Source organism: Alexandromys fortis, unplaced genomic scaffold (genome assembly GCF_014885135.2).
Source record: "Alexandromys fortis isolate MF-2015 unplaced genomic scaffold, M_Fortis_MF-2015_v1.1 scaffold_260, whole genome shotgun sequence".
Taxonomy (NCBI): Eukaryota; Metazoa; Chordata; class Mammalia; order Rodentia; family Cricetidae; genus Alexandromys; species Alexandromys fortis.
Window position 1 is genome coordinate 47,861 of NW_026068136.1, and position 23,387 is coordinate 71,247.

At 36.2% G+C, this 23,387-nt stretch overlaps 1 protein-coding gene across 7 annotated transcripts in view; it reads right to left on the bottom strand.

Annotated features, from left to right (window-relative positions):
- Positions 1-23,387, bottom strand: part of Bicd1 (BICD cargo adaptor 1) — a 143,426-nt gene that overhangs the window by 39,776 nt on the left and 80,263 nt on the right. For 2 of the 7 annotated variants that reach the window (XM_050126472.1, XM_050126471.1), the window contains exons 5-8: positions 11,297-12,391; positions 6,327-6,478; positions 3,913-4,230; positions 2,795-2,988 (exon numbers count right to left, since the gene is read on the bottom strand). In XM_050126472.1, the coding sequence (XP_049982429.1) occupies positions 2,795-2,988; positions 3,913-4,230; positions 6,327-6,478; positions 11,297-12,391 (1,759 nt within the window). Of the gene's footprint in view, positions 1-2,794; positions 2,989-3,912; positions 4,231-6,326; positions 6,479-11,296; positions 12,392-23,387 lie in introns of those variants that run through there. The other 5 variants (XM_050126476.1, XM_050126474.1, XM_050126478.1 and 2 more) reach the window with 4 other exon arrangements.

A 23,387-nucleotide genomic window follows, 5' to 3' on the forward strand; every position in this document is an offset into this window, starting at 1 on the left:
GGGACCCCAACCCAGTCATATAACCTTTGACCTACAATTTGCCCTGCTTACAAGATATGCTATGGGAAAGGTGGCACAAAAATTAAAGTCATAGCCAACCAATGACTGATCCAGCTTGAGACCACCCCTGACACTGCCAAGAGGGCCAGGACCCAGAGACTGGACAGTCCAGAGACCTAGGATAGAATCAAAAATGACTGGAAAAAATCAATGAAATGACTTCTAGTGATATTCTGTTATACTTATAGGTTGTTGCCTAGCCTGTCACTAGAGAGGCTTCACTCAGCAACTGATGGAAATGCAACACTAAAATGGATCAAAAACCATAAAGATATTTAACTTTTAACCCATCATTTTACGAGCCCAAGACCAAAAAGATGAGAAGTTGAAAGCAAGAAACTATGTCAAGCAGCATCCTACATATACACAAAACAATGGGTGAGCATAGAAAGAAAGATTGATTTAAAAATAATATATGAAATAAAAATAAAATTAAAAGGAAAGAAGAGATGGCTCAGCAGTTAAGAGTTCATACTGCTCTTTTAGAGTACCTACGTTCTGTTCCAAGCATCCTTGTTGGAAGGTTCACAACCATCAGAAGTTCCAGCTCCAAGGGATCCAATGCCCTTTTCTGACTTCCAAGGGCATCTACACCCATGTGTACACATGCATATATACATAATTTTAGTAAAGTAATATTTTATTTACTAATAAAAATAAGTATATTTGTTTAATAAAATAAATCTTTAAAGATATAATAATTAGTCTTAAAAGTAAAACTAAGTAACATGAAAATGTTTATATTAATAGCTTTTATAATGTAATGATAATGATGTAAATACATATTAATGGACATAAGGACCAAACAGCCATACAATGATGAAAACAGTTACTATTAATAGTCATTAACTTTTAATGTTATTAATATGCTTCCTTATATTTAAATACAAAAGAGTTACTTATTAGTTATATCAGTTATTTTCTAAGGAGGCAGCACTACTAAATCCATTTAAAACCTAGAAAGATTTTAATGACTTTTACCTACATCAGTTACCCTGATAAGTCATCACCACTTTGGTGGATCACGAATACTTCAGGTGCTTTCTTTTCATTCTTTGGGTACTTTCTTAAAGGGTATAAACAATAGGAAGTGGGTTATGAAATAAGAAATACCCAGGATATTAATTACTTATATGTATATAGATACATGTGAATATGAATATGTTTGTGCATAAGTGTGGCTATATATGTGTGTGTGTATAGATGTGTATGTGTGCATAGATGTGTACATGTGTGTACATGTTTATGTATGAGTGCATGAATTCTAGCTATTATGCCATTTTAAATCATTAGTATTACTGATGTCCTCAAAAATTCTTAGAATAGTAAACATCTGCTGTACATTCTAAGATCATATTTTTTAAAATTGGGTATTCAGTTTATTCATTTTATTTTTATATATGATTTGCCTGCATATATGTATGTGAACCATGTGCATGCTTGGTGTCCACCAAGGTCAGAAGATCTGGAGTTACAGATGATTATAAGTCACCAACTCTGTGGGTGCTAGGAAACAAACTCAGGTTCTCTGCAAGACGAACAAGTGCTCTTAACCACTAAACCATCTCTGCAACATCCTAGACCACATATTCTAATCCCAACCTCCTGGACCACATATTCTAACCCCAATCAGTGTGCTGATAGCATGAAACAGACAAGAAAATAGAAATCCAAAGGCTGAGGTTCCCAAAAAGAAATTTTTTAAAAATTGAGGTTTAACATTTTTAAAAATAAAATTTGGCAAAGGTAGCACTTTAGTTGCTAGGTGGAGGGAAGAAGATATAGGAAAAAGTACAAAAAGCTGGGTACCATCAGTAGGAAGTGGTAGGGATTATGGCAAAGAGTAGGACGTACCACATCAGCAGCACAGCTGACAGTCATGAATATAGACTCAGTCTACAGCTGCCACATACCCAAAAATCTTTCAAAAGGCCAAAAATAAAGATGTTCATGGGAAATTTCTGGTCCTGTAACTGCTAACAAATATTTTAGCTTATTTTAACTTTATGTTCCTGTAACAGACAGGTAATGGCTGTCCTTGTGTTTATTTTGTTTCATGGACTTGTTTTCTACCTTTGAACTATGCAGGGACTTCACAAGAGATTGTCTGTATTATTTACTGGCTAAGGCATAAACCACATTTTTATTTAGACCTTTTCATACCAGGGTGAAAACAAGAAAAGGTACAAAACAATGAACCTAAAGTAAACTGTGGAACACGGGTAGGCATCAATCCAGGGTCACTATGAGAACATGATATGAAAACCTGAATGATCCTAAGTAAGGAAAACTGTCAAGGATTTGGATATTCTGAATCACTACAAAAAGAAATTATCCTTAAAAGCTTGTTATAAATGTGGCTCCCTTTGCTGAAATTACATTGACATTGTTAAGAGAAAACAAACGCTAACCAAGGTGGGGCAGCCATGAGCTACAGAACTGTAGACAGGATGCACATGTCCTGTGTTGTACCTACTGCTCACTTCTCTTCGCCTATCCCATTCTTCCAACCTTCCTTCTCTTTCCTAGGCTAATGGTAAAAAATTCTTGGCGAATCCTAAGACATGCCTGGCACGTGGCTGTGGGAAGAGAAAACTAGCTGTAAATAAGCTTTCACTTCAGCGACAGAAGTTCCTGGTTGTCACAGTTCAACCTGCCAGGTGGGCTAAGTAAGGGGAGAGCTGTCCACTCAACTGTCATTTGCATCACATGCACCCAAGGAAAAAGTGTTTACCTGGTGGAGCCACGGTTAACCTTTTTTCCTTGCTGAGCCGATGCCCTTGGATGAGTTCACTCATGGAAGGGGAACCTTTCAGAAGAAATGATTCTGTGGAGGTGGGATCAGGGGGAACTCTTAATAAATTCTGTAGGTAGGAAGCCCCTGAAGTCCTGGGACGGCTCTGATCACAAAGGGAAGGTGAAAATTGTCTTGCAGGAGATCCAAGAAAAATACATATAGGAAACAAAAAAGTTTTACTTTAATTACCTTTCAACACCTCACCAGTGACAACATTATTCATATTGGCATTTAATTATCTTTTAAAAATGAAATCAAGATTTTTTTGTAATTTGTTAGTTTCCATATCAGGATACAACCTTTTTTTGAAAACTACTCTGAATATTGGAATAGAAATTTATTATAGTTAGACATTTTGAACTACAAATAGAAAATATATATATATTATTTTTGATTCTTAAACAAAAGATTCTCAAACAAAAAAAATTGTATTAACTGAAAACAGGGCAAGTAAGTCAGCAACGAGAATTTGGTAAAAGGTTACAAAATCAAGACACTAAAATCCTTAAAGGTAGATTCTCAGCAATATTAACATGACTAATAAAAAAAAGTCACAAAAACTTGCTTTTAAAAAAAAGATTATATATATTCTATTCCATTTTATCAAATATAACAACAACTTTTCATCAGTTATAGTCTTATGGACACATGTTTCTCCTAGAGAACTAACTCATATCTTTGCCCCATGACGGAAAAAAATAACAAAGAACATCTTTTCCAGAGACATGGCATTCACAATTATAGCCCATGTTCACAGAGCTTCACTTTTAATATCAACCTTTATCTACCCATTTTTAAGTTGGAGGATAGGGAGAGACATATGTATGTACATAAACAGCAGCAAAACCATTAACAGACACTTAAAAATCATGATCTCTTAATCAGTATGTGTGAATGGGTGGCAGAAAGACCAACATTAGCAATGCCCATTAGTAGCTTTCACTTTTTTCTTTTTTTCCCCCTTTCTCTATCCTGCATAACAAAAGTACAGAAATTTTTGCAGTTAACTAAAATCTGTCCACTGTACCACACTATGACAATAGCTGCATGCATACCTTTTCCTCTGAGTGCCACTGCTGACCCGAATGGTGGGTGTCTGTGGACCCTGACTATGCAGGAGGTAAGTGTCTATGGTAGGCACAGTGGCTGGCGTCTCCCCACTTACTTTAGGGCTGCCGATCTTGCTCTTTCCAAGTTTGCCTTTGCTGCGTCTGGACTGCTCATGGTCAAACTCTAAGTCCTCCAGCCGCTGTGTCAGGGCGAGCTTTTGCTGGATAGCCATTCGCAATAAAGTATTTAGAGTCTTCTTCTCATCTTCTGCAGCTGCTAATTGTCTCTGCATCTCATCCAACTGTGTGACATATTCATCACATCTGGAACCCAAGCATAAAGGGGTGAGGAAGCAATCCCGGTGAAGCTAAACTGGAACTTGATTTAAAAAGTACTCCTCTCTCACCCTCAGCCCAGTTATTGATGTCCATTGTAGTATCAAAACGTTTATCATGCAATACTGATAGAATATATACAAATGTTATATTACTATGTCTAATAATATAATCTAAGCTTTATTAGAGGCATCTACATATGAGGGAAACAATAATCTATAGGGCTTGATACTAGTGGTTTCAGACATCACCTGGGAGTCTTGAGTTATAATCCCACATAGCATAATAAATTTGACTGGAATTTAGAGCACTGATCTTACTAGCAATAAAATGGAGATACTCTATAATAATATGTTGTAGAATATTTGTTTACACTGTGTGAAGATGTATCTATGTTTTGCCTCACCTGCCTAAGGCACTTGATTGGTTTAATAAAGAACTGAATGGCCAATAACTAGGCAGAACAGAATAGGCGGGACTTCCAAGCATAGAGAGGAACTCAGGGTTAGAATCTGGTGCAAGAGCAGACTCCAGAAAGACATGAAGGGAGTTGGACATACAGAATAAAGAAGAGGTAAAAAGTCATGTAGCAGAACAAGATTAATAGAAGCAGGTTAATTTAAGCTATAAAAGCTAGTTGAAAACAAACCTAAGCTAAAGGCCAAGAATTCATAATGAATAAGTCTCCATGTCATTTTAGGGGGTTAGTGGTCCAAAGAAAGTCCATCAAGAAAGTCTAGCTACAATAATAGACAATTGGAAACAGTAAACCATGTTCAGTAATTGGTGGTTCATAAGGGAACATTCTAATTAAGCAGGATAAGCCTCAGGGATAGTTATTATGGAAGCAGCTTTGTGGTGATAATATAATTTCACATATCATCCACCCCTACTTTAGGTATATTACAATTGCTGTCTGTATTGAATAATACTGTATCCATTGCAAAAAGTTTGTTGTATGCTATACCGACAGTAGTCAAAAGAATGGCAATGGTAATAAAAAGAACAGTTCTTCCTTTGGCTGTACTTACAAGCTTCATTTTAGATTAGAGCAGACACTGTTTTCAATATGGCAGATTTCCCCAAATTAAAAAATTAAAGTTTCAATGAGTTTTCAGCCAAATAATAAAGCCATGAGTTGTCAAAAAAGATTTTTAAAAGTTTGGTTCAGGCACAGCAGGCCATTGTGAACATCTTCATCCCACTTCATATTATACTGAAGCACAAAGACAAGCTCAGTGTTATTTCCCCAATAAGCCACATATATTTGGAAAAAGTAGAATGAGAAGTAAACTCACAATGGAGTTTTGCTTAGTTTAAGTATTAGTAACAGTTATTCTGTACTAGTAGTTAATGAGCTCATACAATTATCCAAAATATATTGTACAAACTGAAATTAGCACAGTTTGAGGTATTACACAGAAAAAACAAACCAGGAACTATATTTAAAATGTATTAGGTTCAAGGGGTAACCTTTAATATTAAGACTATGGGTCTATGTAGATCATGAGAAAAATCAGAACTTATTGGAAAAAATGAATTCTAGGACCTTGGAATAATTCTTTTTTATAACTTGAAAATATTTTAAATATAAAATAAGGCAATTACTATCCCTAAAAGAAACAAATGTCTGTGAAAATGGACAGAAAGGGGGCAATAATTAAAATATTAGCCAAGTTGAGCATTTAAATATCCCTTTAAATTTTTAAAATTTGTTTCTCAAAGAGGAAATATGTCTTCTCTTAATCCTGAATGTTATGCTGATTTTTTTCATCAAAAAGGCGACCTTGTCTCCCTTTCCATTCGTTCTTTGTCCTGCCACTATAGTTACCATAAATACACATATTCTAAATACAACTGAATTTTGTGAGAAACCCAGAAGCCAATTCCTGTGAGAGCCTCTGTTGTCCTGTGGTCTAAGTTTTCTCTTTGCTATATCCATGACATTCAGTCACATGTCCAAACTTAGATTTGTTCGTGTGGGTATCTCATCATTTTCTTCATGAAAACAAAATACATTTATTCATAAATATTGTCAATGCTTTTTCCATCTGCAATACTCAATTTTGAGGAGAAAAAAGTACCTTGTTGCAAACATTGCTCTTAGGGATGAGAAGGTTGCAGCATCTTCTTTCAAAGCCTTCAGTTCATTCCTCAGTTTTGTCATTGTTTCAGTCACCATTGCCTTTTCATTTTCATATTTGTTCTTCAGATTAGCTAGAGCCACTTCAGCTGTCTGAAGCACAAAATCACAGCGCTTACTAACTCACACCGGAAAAACCTGCTCCACACATTTCTTTATGCCAAATCTATTCTTTGCTCTTATAAATGGAAACAGAAATTGTTTAGGCTGGATTTTTGCAAAAGCATCTATATACATTGAATACAGAGATGTTTCTCTTTAATGTCAAATCATGTCATAATTCAATAATGTTAAATTGTCCTTAAAGCCTGCTGAGTGACTTAGTATTAGAAGCCAAGGTGATGAAAGTAGTTCAGTAAATACTTCATGCTGGTTGTTGAAGGTGTATGATTTTCAGATATTTAGAGAGACAAAACAAAATTTTAAACATGAATGATGTTTATCAAGAAGTTAGTAAAGAACCACGATTCCAAATGAAATGTGAGAAATCAAATACTTTTTGTCACTGTTCCTGTGGGTCTAAAACATAGAATAAAAAATGTAAGCTACTGTAACTTACAACATGAGTATATAATGAACTACATGTTCAAGTCATAGAAGTGACGAGAAATCAAGCATTTCCTAAATTTTTAAATAAAAAAAAACTTGCTCAAAACAAAGAACTATCATCAAATTATTTGTGTGTCTCTGTATGTGAGAGACAGGAAAAAAAGAGAGTGTGTACAAAATGTTGAATGAGTTTTCCGAATTAGTGATTGGGGCATTTCTGAAGCTCCTTGAATGAACAATGTTTTAAAACAAGAGCTAGCCTAACACAGTAGGAGATAAAAACCACATCAGCTGAATCAACTGGTGCCACTGGCAAATGTTTAAAAACTTCCCTTTTGATGCACAGCACAAGAAGTCAAACAGGAAGCACTCTAGTTTTGTAAACTTTAAACTGTAGCCTTGCAATGCAAAAAATATCTAATACTAATTAAAAAATTACTATTGGTATTTCCAGAAGACTATAATGGTTTTTAATATGTTCTTTTGTGCTTGAAATAAATATCAGTCAACTTTCTTATGCAAAGTATTCAATTAATATTTTATGTGTATGAATGTTTTGCCAAATATATCTATGTCCCATGTACATGCAGCTCCAATAGACAGCAGGTGAATGTATCAGATTCCCTGGAACTGGATTTATAGACTGTTGCGAACCTCTTATGAAGGTACTACGAATCAAATCGAGGTCCTCTGGAAAAGTAGTCAGTGTTCTTAATCATGGAACCATCTCTCCAGTTCCATTTGTTAATGTTTAGACTATAAATTAATTTTCATTAGTTTTGGCTTAATTGAAATTCTTATTAAATTAAAAATTATTCATAAGATATTTTATTCTATGCAGCATTAATTCTCAGTAGAATACTCGGGAATATTATAAATTCATAAAATAGTCAATAATGCATAAATTGGGAAATTTTTCAATTATTTAATTTTTTAAGGTTTAGGCAAATATTCATTTAGAACAGAAAATAAGTGTAAATTGTAAAGATTTAGATATAACAAATTTGTAAGCATGAGGTCATTACGTGAGAGGAGGATTGAGAGGGAGTGACAACTAATCTCAAAGGGAAGTATAAACTCGTTTATCATTTGTGACAAATTCCCAGAACAACTCTACTTTGCTTATATTTTTATCTATAGACTGAACAAAGCTCACAAATATTAAATATCTAAAACCCATTAGGTTTATTGACATCTTTATTCACCACATTCTGGTGTGGGAGATCCTTCTGTCTACCTGTTGCTTTGATTGGATAATGAATAAAGAAACTGGCTTGGCCTGTTAATAGGGCAGAACCTAGGTAGGTGGGGAAAATTGGACTGAATACTGGGAGAAGAGAGGTGTTGTTTGAGAGGCACCATGGAGCCACTGGAGATAGACATGCTGAAACTTTGCTGGTAGGTTATGACCTTGTGGTGATGCATAGATTACTAGAAATAGGTTAAATTAAGATGTAAGTATTAGCCAATAAAAACTTAGAGCTAATGGTTAAAGCAGTGTTTTAATTAATATAGTTTCTGTGTGATTATTTCAGGTCTAAGCTTAACCAGGCAGCCGGGAACCAACAAGCAGCTCGCTCTTGCAACAACATTCTCCAAACACTCTGGGATTTACTTTTAAAAAAGAAAAAAGGAGAGACAAAAAACCCTACTAACCATTATTTCCAACTATAGAGACCTTTGTAAGCATTTCCTAAATGTAACAACCTGTTTCTATACTTTTGTCCCTCTCTACATCACATTCTTTTGTCTGAAATTAATTCTTCTTCCCATGGGATAACCTCTATCCCTCTAAGAACAATTCCAATTATATTTGCTCTGGAAAGTTTTTATTAATTCCCATAGATGTTAGTTGTTCTGCTTCCAATATTCCCATAACTTGAATATAAAATATGTAACATTACACTAATTTATCTGTGGGTTTTAAGGGCTATGAATCCCCTTCTGAAAGGTAGAGACCATGTATTTGTTGTTGAGTCTTCACATCTGACACAAGTAAATACATAGCTGGTACTTTATAACAACTATTTTATTCTATCAAAAGGCATCACGCTTCTTGGGAAAAAATTATAACATAAAATTCATAGAGAATACATTATACTTGTTTTAAAACAAGATGTTTCCCTTTCCTCCTAAACCACAAAATTTTCACATCAACTTTAATAATTAGCATTCCACAATGTCTATGTCTCACTGATGTCACCTATTGATACTTGAAACAATTAATGGCACATAAGTACTACAATAATCTACAGCAATTTTTCAACATTATTTAGATGAGTACCAAACACATATCAAGAAATGTTTTCACATAATTTACTAAGCCATTAAAGCTATGGCTCTAATGTAGCTCATTGTGAAAATATAAACTCAGCTAGGAATGTTCTTTTCTCTTTTGAATTCTTATGGCACTCTAAAAGACTTTATATATTCTGTCTTGTAAGTACTTAAAGGAATGTACTGAATTTACAATGGATTACTAGTAACTTATTTTTATGTTCTATTTTATATCCCCATATGAATGCTTATTCACAAGTTAGGCCTTATTTTTTCAATTAAGCATCTTCACTTTTAAAAAAATCTATATTTCTATGTTGCTGATATTTAACCTTCAGAAAGAGATCAAGAAAGGTATCCAGGTGCCTGGTTGAGAACACTCAAAAAATTATGTCCTTGAAAGAAGTTATATGAGTCAAGCCTAACATATAAGTTACTCATGACTACTCTATATTGTAGGGTTTTGAAATTCAGCAGTTACATCAATAATCTTCTTTTTACTGATTTCAAAGTGAAGTCAGAATTCTTTTAATTTTTTCATGCACCTTAACATTTTCTACTTCTGTAAGTGATGATGTAAAACAAAGTTCTATCTTCCCCTTAAGTTTAAACAAAGCTTGTTTATATTGTGAACAATATTCCTGCCTGTGGTACAGACATCCAATTTGTATCAGAGAATTCATGGAAACAGAGGAAGAATAGAAAGCAGATAACACATTGGTGTGGCTTCAGTAAGATATAAGTAAAAGAAGACACTCTGAAAAGGAAATGAGTCTTCATTCTCTAAAGAGCATGCATTCCCATATTCCACTATTCACCAGCATTGCCTGTGTTTGCAAGGAAGGATTTCATGTGCTGCTGATGCTTTTCATCAACACCAATATTTGTTCAGTATTCCTCTCAAATACGTATCTTTTGAGGCTATCTTTTCAGATAAACAGTATTATCCTCCAGTCTATATATCAGGACATTCACACCTAAGTAAAACGCAATAATGGAAAACAAATCCGTCAATAAAGAATTGTCAGGTAGGTTCATATTGAAGCAGCCTACTTATTCCAGAAGGGTATAACCTGTATTTAAGAAAAATTCCCTAAAGCTTCAGTTCTGACACAAGTAAACTAACAATTAACTATATATAAAGTCTGTCTGTCTGTCTCTCTCTTCCTCCCTTCCTCCTTATCCCCTCTCTCACTCATAGTTCCAAACTATTTCATTTATTGGTAAAAGTCTGCTTCTCTTTACTCATATCCCCACAGCTGTATTGTCCTTCATCCTAGATGCCACTGCTTGATCATTTGGTTACTAAGTCTTATTTGTTGAAGTCTGAAATGAATGGCAATATATTAAGTTTCTATCTTGTGACAGCCGTAAAAATTGAGTCTTGCATCCCCATCTCTAAATCTCTAAATCCCCATCTCTAAAGTTGGGTCTACCTATTGCCTGTCAGACCTTTTTCATCATGCCTAACTCCCATTTGCAGTCTCCCTATCTCCCTGGTTGGCATAAGATGTTAGGCAAGCCTCCCCCATGACCCTCCATGGGCTGTTTCCATACTTATTGACCACCAGGTTTCTGCTTATCACTGCCTGGGTCTTTGGGCTTTATCTGCAGCTGGGTCTCTGTTACTGCTATACCTTCCTCATTGCTTGCATTGCCCACCTGTCCACAGCCGCTCTTCTATCCCATCCACTTCAAACTCTTGTTTTATTTTATTTTTATCTATCTATCTATTTATTTTCTTAGAAAAAGACAGAGAGAGAATATTAGTGTCATGGTCCAACTGTTACAGAAAGAGGACAACTTGTGTGATTTGATTATTTTCTTCCACTATATGTGTTTTGAGGATTAAACTTGGGTCATTAGGCTTGGCAGCAAGCATGCTTATTACTAAGTCATCTCATTGATTCAGTAAACACTTTAGAACTAGACTACCTTCTGATTTGGCATTGGGATGTACTTTGCTTTATTGCTTTGTTGGCCAGGGATTTGAACGCTTATCTTGGCACTACAAATTCAACAAAAATTAAGGGAATAAATAAGAAAGCTTTTATTAGTATGTTTTCATCATCAAAATTGTATTACCTGCTTATTGGCTTTCAACACTGCCCTCAGTGTGGCAATCTGCTCCCGCTTGGTGCTCAGCAAGGACTTCAGCTTGAGAATCTCTTCCATTAAGGCTTCTTTGTCCTTATCGATCATGGGAGTCAATTCTCGCGCTGCTGCCCTTTGACGAGACAGCTGTAAGGATCTGTCCACTGCTTTTTGCAGATGCTTGATTTGGTCCCGGATTATGGCATTGAGGTTGTAGATATTCATTGGCTCTTTACGGATATCACTTGTATCCAAAACTGGAGATGAAGGTGGGGCAGTAATAACAGGAGAGATTGTGGGAGTCTTGGTTGGACTTGGCTCTTTAGTAGTCTCTGTGTTTTCTTTTGAAACTGGTTCAGGTGATGTCCTTGATTCTCCTGGGGATGAAATACCCCTCCTGGATAATCTTGGAGACAAAAGCCCCCTAGGATCATCAGGCCCCTTTAGGCTTCCACTTCGGGTGACTCTACTTTGCCTATAGTAGTCCAACATGACCCTGTTGGGAGTTTCATTATTGCATAAGCACACATGGTGATAAAGCTGTGCTAGTTCCTCACTAAATGTCACCAACTCATCCTGGGCTGTATTGAGAGTGTTGTGATTTTCGTTGGCTATGCCAGTCATCTTTTGCAACTCCTTCTCCATGTGGGCCATCTTCTCGCCACTCTCCTTAGATGTCTTCTCAAGGTTTGTCACTTGCTCATCATACATTTGGATCTTACTCTCATATTTTGTCTTTTCTTCTGTATAATTTTCTACAGATTTATTATATTTCTCCTTTAAGGCCTTAATTTCTGCTTTCAAATCAATGACCTCAGTGACAGCCACTCTATATTTACACTCAAGGATCTCTAAGCCATTGATGTCCACCTCATAGTCGTGGGCTTCCTCTGCTGAGTTGCGGCTCTTCTCACAATCTAGCTCAGCCTTGAGCTCCTTGCTGTTCTGCAGGCCCCTCATGGCATTGACATGCTCTGTGAGCCGATGCACTCGTTCATGCTGCTCTGTCAGTGCCCCCTTGGTGTGTTCTAGCTGGGTTTGTGACTCCTGGAGGTTGGCCAGAAGAATAGCTTTTTCTCGTTCTACCTGCAATGACACAAGACAATGTCTGAATAACTTTAGTGCAAAGCCAATAATGTACTCAATGCAGTTAGATAGACATGCATATATGTAAAATGCCCATAGTAGAACTAATGCTCCCATTATTTCAAATTAAATTCGAATGGTTCTTTATTTCCGATTCTGGTAAGTCAATCCAAAAATACCTAATTCATAATATGGGAGTTGATGTAAACGATGCCATTTGAATTTTTTATAAAGAAAATAGAAAAATCTTCTAAATATTCTATTGTTGGCAGTATGATCTTGTTTAAAAAAATGGACTTGGGGGATTCTGTGGTCTTTTTTCCTTGAAAACTAAGTGAATTCCCTCTAAAATTTAAGCATTATCTAAATAAACTGAAGCTTTTTCCAAATAGCCTTTTGGTATAGGAGGTTTTTTTGTTCATGTGTTGCTTTTATTGGTTAATGAATAAAGAAACTGCTTTGGGCCTGATAGGGCAGAACTTAGGTAGGCAGGGGAAACAGAATTGAATGCTGGGGGAGAAAGGCAGAGTCAGTGAAGCCATGGATCTTCTGCCTGAGACAGATGCTGGTTAGAATCTCTGGTAAGCCACTGGCACGTGGTGATACACAGATTAATGGAGATGGGTTAAACTATTATGTAAGAGTTAGCCAATAAGAAGCTAGAGCTAATGGCCAAGCAGTGTTTTAATAAATATAGTTTCTGTGTGGTTATTTCGGGGGCTACGCTATCTGAGTGGCCGGGACAAACAAGCTGCCTCTCCTTGCAACAGCCTTTCCTTTTGGAAAAGTCTATTCAGAAATCGAATCAAAACAAAATGTACAAGATATGTTTCAAGCTTATTGTAGGGTAAAATGTCTTGATAAATCAGGTAATGTATTTTGAACAGCTTTGGGTCTGTTTTATATTTTGTTCATATTTAGTATAACATTTTCTAAAATCTATCATTATAGCAACTATAAAAAACATTTAACAGAACATGGGCTCTCCCCTGTGTGTTTGATGTAGTTTTAAGTAAATTAAATAAGGAATGGCACCCAAATTTCGTATATTTTACACATATTTGTATATAGATAGATAGGTATGCATATATTTTACTATTTGTTCCTAGACAATGTTGGTCTAATAGAATGAGTATGTTTTATTACAGATAATTTCATAAAACTTCAGCATTATATTATCACTCAGCTATTAGAACTTAGAGTACCTTAAATTGTATTTGGATTTCAATGAACATCTGCTCTGCTTAAACAATTTAAGAGTTATTGATCTTTAAAGTAAATGCGAAATACTTCAAAGCTCAAACTGGTTATATATTTTTTGTTGATGGTATTCTTCTTTAATAACTAACAATTTCCACTGATTCTCTTCCTACTGTTCTATCTTATATTGGGAGTTGGGGAATATTTTCTTTAATACTGTATTTATAAAATATTTACTAATTTATATCACATATGATAACTATCAGTAGTGTTATATGCCATAGAAGTTTTTATGGCTTTTTTTAGATGAATACATTTACATTTACTGAAAACATATGACTCTTGCTTGAAAGAACAAAGGAAAAATAATCATAACTCTTATGTCTCCTAACTGCTGGATGGCACAGAAATCCAAGTGTGATAGAATGGCAGCTACAGAAGTATGCAGAGCCAGAATCCGAAAGTAGAAAGACACAGACACAACCCATAGCGGTCTGAATGCCCAGAGCTGGGGTGCTACATGCAGGTAGGGGTCTACAAGAAAGATGGTGATGTTGATTGCTGGTGGAGGCTGAGGCTGTAGCTGAAGACTAGCTGCTCAAATTCTTCTGCCTTTCTCTTTGTCCCACCTTCTGCTACTGATGACTCCCCTCCTTACAAACTATAGTGCCAACGCTGTTTTTCAAAGATTATCCACAACTGATAACTGTGCATGTATTTAATGGATAAAAATATGATACCCTTGAAATCAGCGCTGATGATTTGGGCTTCAGTTGAAAAGAAGCATGACCAAGTTTATAAAAAAATACAGACTGGATTAAAATTCAGGCCACAGCTGTTTATATGGGAAATGGTGGTTATAAGGAAGAAGAAGAAATATTTGCAAGAATATTTGGTTTTCCAAATTCTCTCATGACTTCATAAAGGAAATGGTTTAGATTAATCTCTCAGAACAATACATTATACTCCTTTTATCATTTAAATTGTAACTACATGATAGGGAAAAATTAAGAGCTGTGTAAATTATGTGCTAAATAAATACATCAACTTTTCTAATTAAAGCAGAAGCAAAAGTGATGAAAGATAAAAGAAAGTCTCAAGATAACCCCAAAGGTAATGATAGTTGTAGGGCCTGGGTCTACCCCTGCTCCTGGGGTTCATCTTGAGGACAGTTTCTGGTCAGCCAGCTAAACATTCTGTTTGTTCCTGTGCTCTCTCTGCCCCACCTGGTGATTAGCTATAGTGCATTGTTGACTCCATCTTGGAGTATGGCAATTTCCCACCTGCCTGGGGGGAATTCCTTGTGCAGCAGCTAGGTATATAAGAATTTTCCCAAGGTTGAACAAATGGCATTTGGCTGATCTCCTTTCAATTGACCCAGGTCTCTTGTGTGTTCTTTCAATCTCCAGGCCCTTGCCCAGATCGGTACAGTGGCGCGTGAACTGTACTGAGAGGGTAACGCAGAATCAGGTGTTACAATAGTAAAACAGAAATTGAAGTTAATTTGGATAAAGAAAAAAATACACAAGAACAACAAGAAACAAAACAAACAAAAACAAAGAAATAGAAGAACCACTGAATGTAAGGCATTATGCATTTCACAGAAGTAGCCAGATACTGATAAAAAAGAAAAGAGACATGGGGAAATACAAGCAAGGTTTTCAGAAGAAGACAATAATTTTAGGGAGGGTTAGAGAAAATATGGAGAAGGATGAGCGAAATATTATCATATATGTTCAACAAGTGAATGAGTGCCGTGCTAATAGACAGATGGAGAACTATAAAGAAACTAAAACTGACTTACTCAGAACCTACAGACTAAATTTGCAAGAGATTGATAAAAATAAAAGAACAGTTAAATGTGTTGATAACTAAATGTTGTTTAATCTGGTTACTGATATATCTTAAAGTTGTCTTTAAAGTATTATTAAACTGGTGAGATAGTTCAAGTGGTGTGGGAGGTCCTCCTGTATGTGTGTTGCTTTCATTGGTTGATGAATAAAGCTGTTTTGACCAATGGTTTAGCAGAGTAAAGTCAGGTGGAAATCTGAACAAAGATAGAAAGAGTAGGCAGAATCAAGAATATGCCACATCATCATCAAAGGAAACAGAGATCCAACCAGGCAGATCACGAGACTCATGATAAAATATAAACTATTAGAAATGATTTAATTTATAGTTAGAGCTATCCAGTAAGAGGCCTAAGACATTGGCCAAATAATAATAACTGATAAAAAGCCTCAGAGTGATTATTTCATACGCAGCTGAAGGAACTAGCAAGTGGGACATGGTGGATGGAGAGAAACCCATCCAGGAGTACCAAAGGGACATCTGCATTTAGGGGTTAAGAACACTTGCTTCTCTTTCAGAAGATAAAGGTTTGGTTTCCATTACCCACAGGATGGTTTACAGCTGCATATAATCTTAGTTCTAGGAAATCCTCTTCTGTTATCACAGGCACAGCATGCAAGTGATGCAAACATACATACACGTATGCATACACATAGCATAAATAAATAAATCTTAAAACCAATAAAGTGTTATTTTTCTCTGGCACTCTAATTACTAAGTGGTTATATTCTTAAAATAAAATTGTGGATTATAAATGTATTCTGCAAGAGACTTTATTTTGAGCTTTAAAAAACTTTAACAAAGATGGAGTAGATTAAGCTTCTTTAAAACTAAATGACAAAAATAATTCACATTAGGATTTTTCGAGATAAGATCTTGTTACTATGGAACCCAGGTTGTTCTCAAATTAGTGATCCTCCTACCTCAGCCTCTTGAGTGCTGGAATTAAAGGCATGTCTCACCATATTTCGCTTCATATTAGGACTTTGAACACAAAGAATCAAAGTTATTTTATTAGTCATTGATATCTATGTTCATTTTTTAAATAAAGTGCTGAAAGGATGAATTTATTAAATATAAATTATATACCAATATATATTTCAATTAATCAAGTAAGTAAGTAATTTGCAACATGAAGTTTCACTATATTGCCAAGACTGGCCCCAAATTCGTGAGTTCAAATGATCTTCCAGCATCAGACTCCTGTGTTCCATTAAGTTCAAATGAATCCTGTTATTTTTTTAAAAAATGTTAAATCATACTTATGGTACATGTACATTTTAGTCCTTTATAAGACTAAAGCAAACTATTTAACATATCTACTATCTTATACAGTTATCCTGTCTTATTTGTCTCCCAAAACCCATGTGTTAAAAGTTTGGTGTCCAGCCAATATCAGTACTGAGTGGGTACAGAATCTTCAGAAAGTAGGGCCTAGTAGGAGGGAGCTAGATCACTGCAGACAGGCCCTTAAAGAGGCACTGGAACTCTGGCTCCCATTTCCCTTCTTTTTCTTCCTGGATTTCATGGAGTAAGTAGTTCTATTCCCCAGTATATCTCACCATATTTTGTTTATGGTGACTTTTAGCACAAAGAATCAAAACTATTTTATTAGTTGTCCATTTCTATGTTTTGCTTTTTAACAAATTGTTTTAGAAAACATGATCTCTGCCCCAATACAAACCCAAAAGTGATGGAGTCAAGCAATTGTTAGCAATTGTGACTCTTAAAACAAAACCCCCAAATATCTCTCTATCATGTAAGTTAATTGATCCTAGATATTTGTCATTGCAATTTAAAAATTTACAACACATTGCTATTAATATAATTACCACATTGCTCAAGGTTTCCATATAATTTATTTCTATGGTATAGCTGAAATTTTGGTTGTCTTTAATTTCCCCCATCAACCATCTCTGATAACTCAGACTCTGTCAACTATTATCTTTTAATATTTTATATATAAACTAGATGACACAGTATTTATATTACTGTGCCTGACTTATTTCACTTATCATGATATTCTTTACATTGACCAGTATTGTTCTAAATGATACAATTTCATTATGTTTTAAGACTATGTATTATCCCCTCATATAGATACCATACTTTTTCTCTGTGTGTCGCTGTATGTTTATCTTTCTGTTTGTTTGGTCACTTTGTAGTGACCTAGATTTGATCTCCCTATGTAGATGAGTTTACCCTTGACCTTGTGATCCCTCAGCCTCAGCCTCCAGGGTGCTATGGGTACAAGAATGTACCACCACACCTGTCCCATGTTGATTAATATAAATGGTTTAATTTAAGTTATAAGAGTTAGTTAGGAACAACTAAGCTATAGGCTGAGCTTTAATAATTAATGCGAAGTCTCCATGTCATTGTTTGGGAACTGGTAGCCTAAAGAAAAGTTCAACTACATATGGCAGCCAACATGGGATTCAAATATCCACACAGAGCCTAAGAAAGTCTTTTGGGTGGGTTCAGCATATAGAGCATGGCCCTTTTAAAAGATCCTGCTGTTCAGCTAAGCACTTGAGCAGCCAACACTGGTTCCAACTCCTGCTTCAGGTAGATACAACAAATTTCCAGAGATGGAGCGAGTACCTGCCAACATGAGACTAGGCACTCACAGAATCAAAAGGGGCAGAACCAGCTGCCAGTGACTCATATGCTAAGCAGAGCCATATGACCATAACTTAGTACTTTTGAGATTTGGCTCATGCAATCAGTGGAGGCTGTAGATGGTGGCATGGTGGGGGGGGGGGAGTTAGGTCCATGGTTAACAAAACTTCTGAACAGGTTACAGTGTGTTTAAAGATGTACTTAGATGATAAATAAAGAAAAAGAAAATGGGTGTAGACAGTCATTAAAAATTAAATACTTTAAAAACAACAGTAAAGTCTTTAAAGGAAGAGGAAAGTAATATAAAAAACAAGTCATGTAAGGGTGGGAAATACACAAGACATGTGGATCTGTAAGGTGCTTTGTTTATTTTGAATGTTTTATATGCTAATGTATAAAAATTAGCTGCTGAGAGACATGGATTATGGAAACTGCTAAATTAAACCAATATACATCTTTTTAAAAGTGTTTTAACTTCAGAATGGAAGTCAGAAAATATGTTGTATTGTGGGAGAGGTTATGCCTTTGTTTCCACAGGAAACAAAAAGTTATAGTTTTCTTCAAAATTAATGAAGATCAGATTTGCTTGGGGGAGACCTCTTGAAAATGTTGGTTACAGATATAAAAAAAGAGACGGAGAAAGACTACAAGATAGGTGATGCATACTGATCCCTCTACAAGGGAACAGCTCTGAGACTGGATGAAACACAATAAATTTTGTTGGCTACAAAGTCCTCATGACTTATAACTACATGCCATCCTTTCATGTGGCATGGATAGAAGTTTGCCTATACAGTCCAAACAGACTTATATCATTGACCTATGCCTTTTACCTGGTCAAATACAGAATATGAAATCATCTTTAGGCAACTGCAGAGAGTAGACCAAGAGGTGAGTGATCAGCTCCCAAGCTAGACACCCCAGTCGCTGCTAGGCCCTAGGCCCCGGGGCAAAACCCCAGCCCACCCCCTACCCCCCCACCCCCCCACCCCCCCGCATCAGCTGCACTAGCCAGCCAGCAGGCAAGCCTCCTACAAGTAGACTGCTCCAACACCTCCCCATAGACCAGAACTTGTAAGCTACAAGTCCCACTCTGCCCCAAAATCCACCCATCTCCTATAACCTTAGAGGATCTCTGACACAGACTGTGGCTGCACAGAGCAAACCAAGAGGTGAATGATCAGCCCCTAGAAAGGAAAGTCCAGTTTCTAGGTCTTAGGTACCAGTGAAAAACCTCAGACCCTTCCCCCACTGTCTCAGCTTCAATAGCTGGCCATCAGGCAAGTCACCTGCAGGCAGGCTGCTCCAACACTCTCCCATTGATCAGACCCTGTAACCCACAAGCTCCACTCTATCCCCACCACCAACCCCAGCCATCCCTGGAGACCTCAGCAGCTCCCTGAGACACAGACAGTGACTGCACAGAGAAAACCAAGAGTGGTCCCTAAGATACAGACAGAAATTGCAACAATTGGTCCAAGAGAGGATCCTTGATACAGAGACACCAAGTGTAAAGATTGGAAAAAGAGGCAAAGACACTGCTTGCACCAATGGGAGGAAGAGATGGGTAGGTGCCAATGCAAGAATTCATTCAACAACCTAAAGCAACATGGCAACACCAGAACCCAAGGGTCATACAACAGGAAGACCTGATCATCCTAAGAAGAAGCAGTAGAAAATGACTTTAAATATAATTTTATGACGATGATAGCGACCCATAAAGGGGAAATGAAAAATTCCCTTAAAGAAATGAAGAAAAAGGTAAACAAATATATTGGAAGAAATCAATAAATCTCTTAAAGAAACTCAAGGAAAAAAAGAATCAAACAGGTGAGGCAAAGGTTCAAACAGTTGAAGGCTTGAAAACCGAAATAGGGGCAATAAAGAAAACACAAACCAAAGAAGCTCTGTAAATGGGAAAAAATCTGAGTAAACAAACAGGGACTACAAATACAAACATAACCAACAGAATACAAGAGATGGAAGAGTCTCAGGCATTGAAGATATGATAGAGGAAATAGATTTATTGGTCAAAGAAAATGTTAAATCCAACAAATTCTTAACACAAAACATCCAGAAACTCTGAGACACCCTGAAATGACCAAACCTAAGAATTTTTTTGATAGATTTGCCATGAAAACTTCCAGACCTAGTGAATCTTGTTCAATTTAGAGCCAGACCAGAAGTGCAGACTGAACATTTGACTGTTTTATGCTTTGGGACACAGAACTCAGACTGCCAGTGAAGTAGTCAGTCTTCTGTTGAAATATAGGACATGAGAACAGAGACCTCGATTTCCCCATCAGAGGAAAACAGACTCATTACAAGGAATGACTGGAGACCCTCTTTAGATATGAGGAGGGAGTCTAAGGGGGTTTGCTGCTGTTCAGATACTGGGACAATTTATTTAAGAGCAGCATTGCATTTGTACTCTCGCCCATTACAAAAACCTTCTCCTGTATTTTGGTTAGGATGGATTGAAGAGAATTGTGTTTTGACAAATTGTGCTATAGTATTGACCTGTTAAATTGTGTTATGGTACTGACCTGCTAATGCTTTAGTTCACTATAAGATGTTAATGATTAAAAAATGATTAGAACCTGTCTAAGAAAAGTTTGACATTAGCAATGAATTCTTGAATTTTGCATGTTTGATAAGACACATTTAGATTTTAATACTGCTGAATACTCTAGACCAGTTCAAAAGTGGGCATTTCCAAGCCTGGTGATCCTCCACTCCTTTAATTAGGAGATATTATAGCCATAGAAGTATGAATAGCACAAAGTATTATCTGCTTGCTTACCATTAGCTAAATGTGGATGAACTCTCTTGTTAGAAACTTGGCTCAGAGACAGAGCCCAGTACTGTCTCCTTTAACCCTTTATTTACAGAGGCTGACAGTCAGTGACAGGTCTGATCCTTTTTCCCCCAGGTGCCTAAGACATGGACTTGCATATTTGGAAGGCATGTTCAGAAGATGGGTAAGTCTGGGAAATGGAAAAGTGTTCACCTAAGGCAGAAGCAACCATCTGCCTGATGCAGAAGTGAGGCATTATTAAAATAAATAAAAAGGGAAGAATTGTGGAAGCCCAAAAATATGAGCCTATTTCCATGTAGACCAAAGGTCAGAGAGTTGGAACTTACCTCTAGTTCTTTAAGGTTATTGTACCTCCACCTCAAACAAAGGTCCCACATAGATGTAGATCAGAGAATTCTGCTCTCTCAAGGTTATTGTCAACAGGTATAGCTAATAGCCAGACTTTGTACTCCAAGAATAAGTCTAAGGATCCAACTAAGTTCCAATTCCCTTAAGGAGATAACTGGATTCCGCCCAGAGAGTGGTTTGCCTACAGAACGCTTTGGTCTAGGGTATGAATGTGACTTGTTTTGTTCTAACAACAGAATGTTTAACTATGAATGTAGCCTCTGACTTTCAATTGGTATGTTCATTCCTTGTATCTGTTAATGCAGTTTTTTTGTCTTATTCCTACCTTTTGGAGTCAGGGGTATTTAAAACAATTGAAAATTAAATGTGGATGAATTTTTAATACTCACTGGAAATCCCTCCCAATACTATACTATATGTTTCTCCATTTTATTATTTTCATTTGTATCTTCATATTCCTTACTATATTTATAATCAAGGCTGGTCCCCAAGAAGAGAGAAACTCTGAAGCACAGGTTGTGACTGCACAGAGTGGATCAAGAGAGCGCACCAAGAGAGATCTCAGTGGCTCCCTCAGACACAATCAGTGACAGTACAAAATAGACCAAGAACAGTTACCAAAGATACAGACAGCCACTGCAAGGATTGGACTAAGAGGCAAAGACACTGCCAGCACCAATTGGAGGAAGAGATGAATAGGTGCCAATGTAAGAATTCACCCAACAACCTAAAAAGCAGCAAAGCAACACCAGAACCCACTGGTCATACAACAGGAAGACTTGATCATCCTAACCAAGAAGAAGCAGAAGAAAATGATTTGAAATGTAACTTTATGAGGATGATGGAGACCTTTAAAGAGGAAATGAAAATTTCCAAGAAAAACTGGAAAAAAAGACAAACAAAAAATTGGAAATCAATAAATTTCTCAAAGAAAACCAAGAAAAAACAATCAAACAAGTAAAGCAAGCAGTTAAAGACTTGAAGACTTAAATAGAGGCAATAAAGAAAATACAAACTGAGAGAATTCTGGATATGGAAAATCTGAGTAAATGAACAGGAACTATAGAGGCAAGCATAAACAAGAGAATACAAGTGATGGAAGAGAGAATCTCAGACATTGAAGATATGATAGAGGAAATAGATCCATTGGTCAAAGAAAATGTGAAATCCAACAAATTCTTAACATATAACAGGAAATCTGGGACACTATGAAAACACCAAACCTAAGAATAATAGGAATAGAAAGAGAACTCCAGCTCAAATGCACAGAAAATAAATTCAACAAAATCATAGAAGAAAACTTTCCCAATCTTAAGAAGGATATTCCTATGAAGGTACAAAAATCTCATAAAACACCAAGTAGACTGGACCAAAAAAAAAATTGCCTCGCCATATAATAATCAAAACACAAAACATACAGAATAAAGAGACAATATTAAGAGCTGCAAAGGCAAAAGGCCAATTAGCATATAAAAACAGACCTATAAGAATTACACTCAATTTCTCAATGAAAATCATGAAAGCTTGAAGGTCCTGGAGAGATGTGCTGCAGACACCAAGAGACCACAGATCTTTCCATCACCATAGATGGAGAAAACAAGATATTTGATGATAAAACAAGATTTCAACAATACCTATCCACAAATCCAGCCCTAATAAAAGTACTAGAAGAAAAACTTCAACCCCAAACTGCCCCCAAAAAAAAACACAGGCAACAGAAAAATAAATCAGCAAAGCCTAAAAAAGGGAAACACACAAACACTACCACTGAACAATAAGAGGATTTAACACTCACTGGTCATTAATATCTCTTAATATCAATGGACTCAATTCACCTATAAAAAGACACAGGCTAAGAAAATGGATACAAAAACAAGATCCAGCCTTCTAATGTATACAAGAAACACACCTCAATCTCAAAGACAGACATTACTTCAGAGTAAAAAGTTGGGAAAAGATTTTCCAATCAAATGGACCTAAGAAACAAGCAGGTGTAACTATCCAAATATCTAACAAAACAGGCTTCAAACTAAAATCAATCAGAAGAGATGGAAGACACTTTATACTCTTAAGAGGAAAAATACATCAAGATGAAGTCTCAATCCTGAATATCTATGCCCCAAATGCAAGAGCACCCACATATGAAAAAAAAGACAT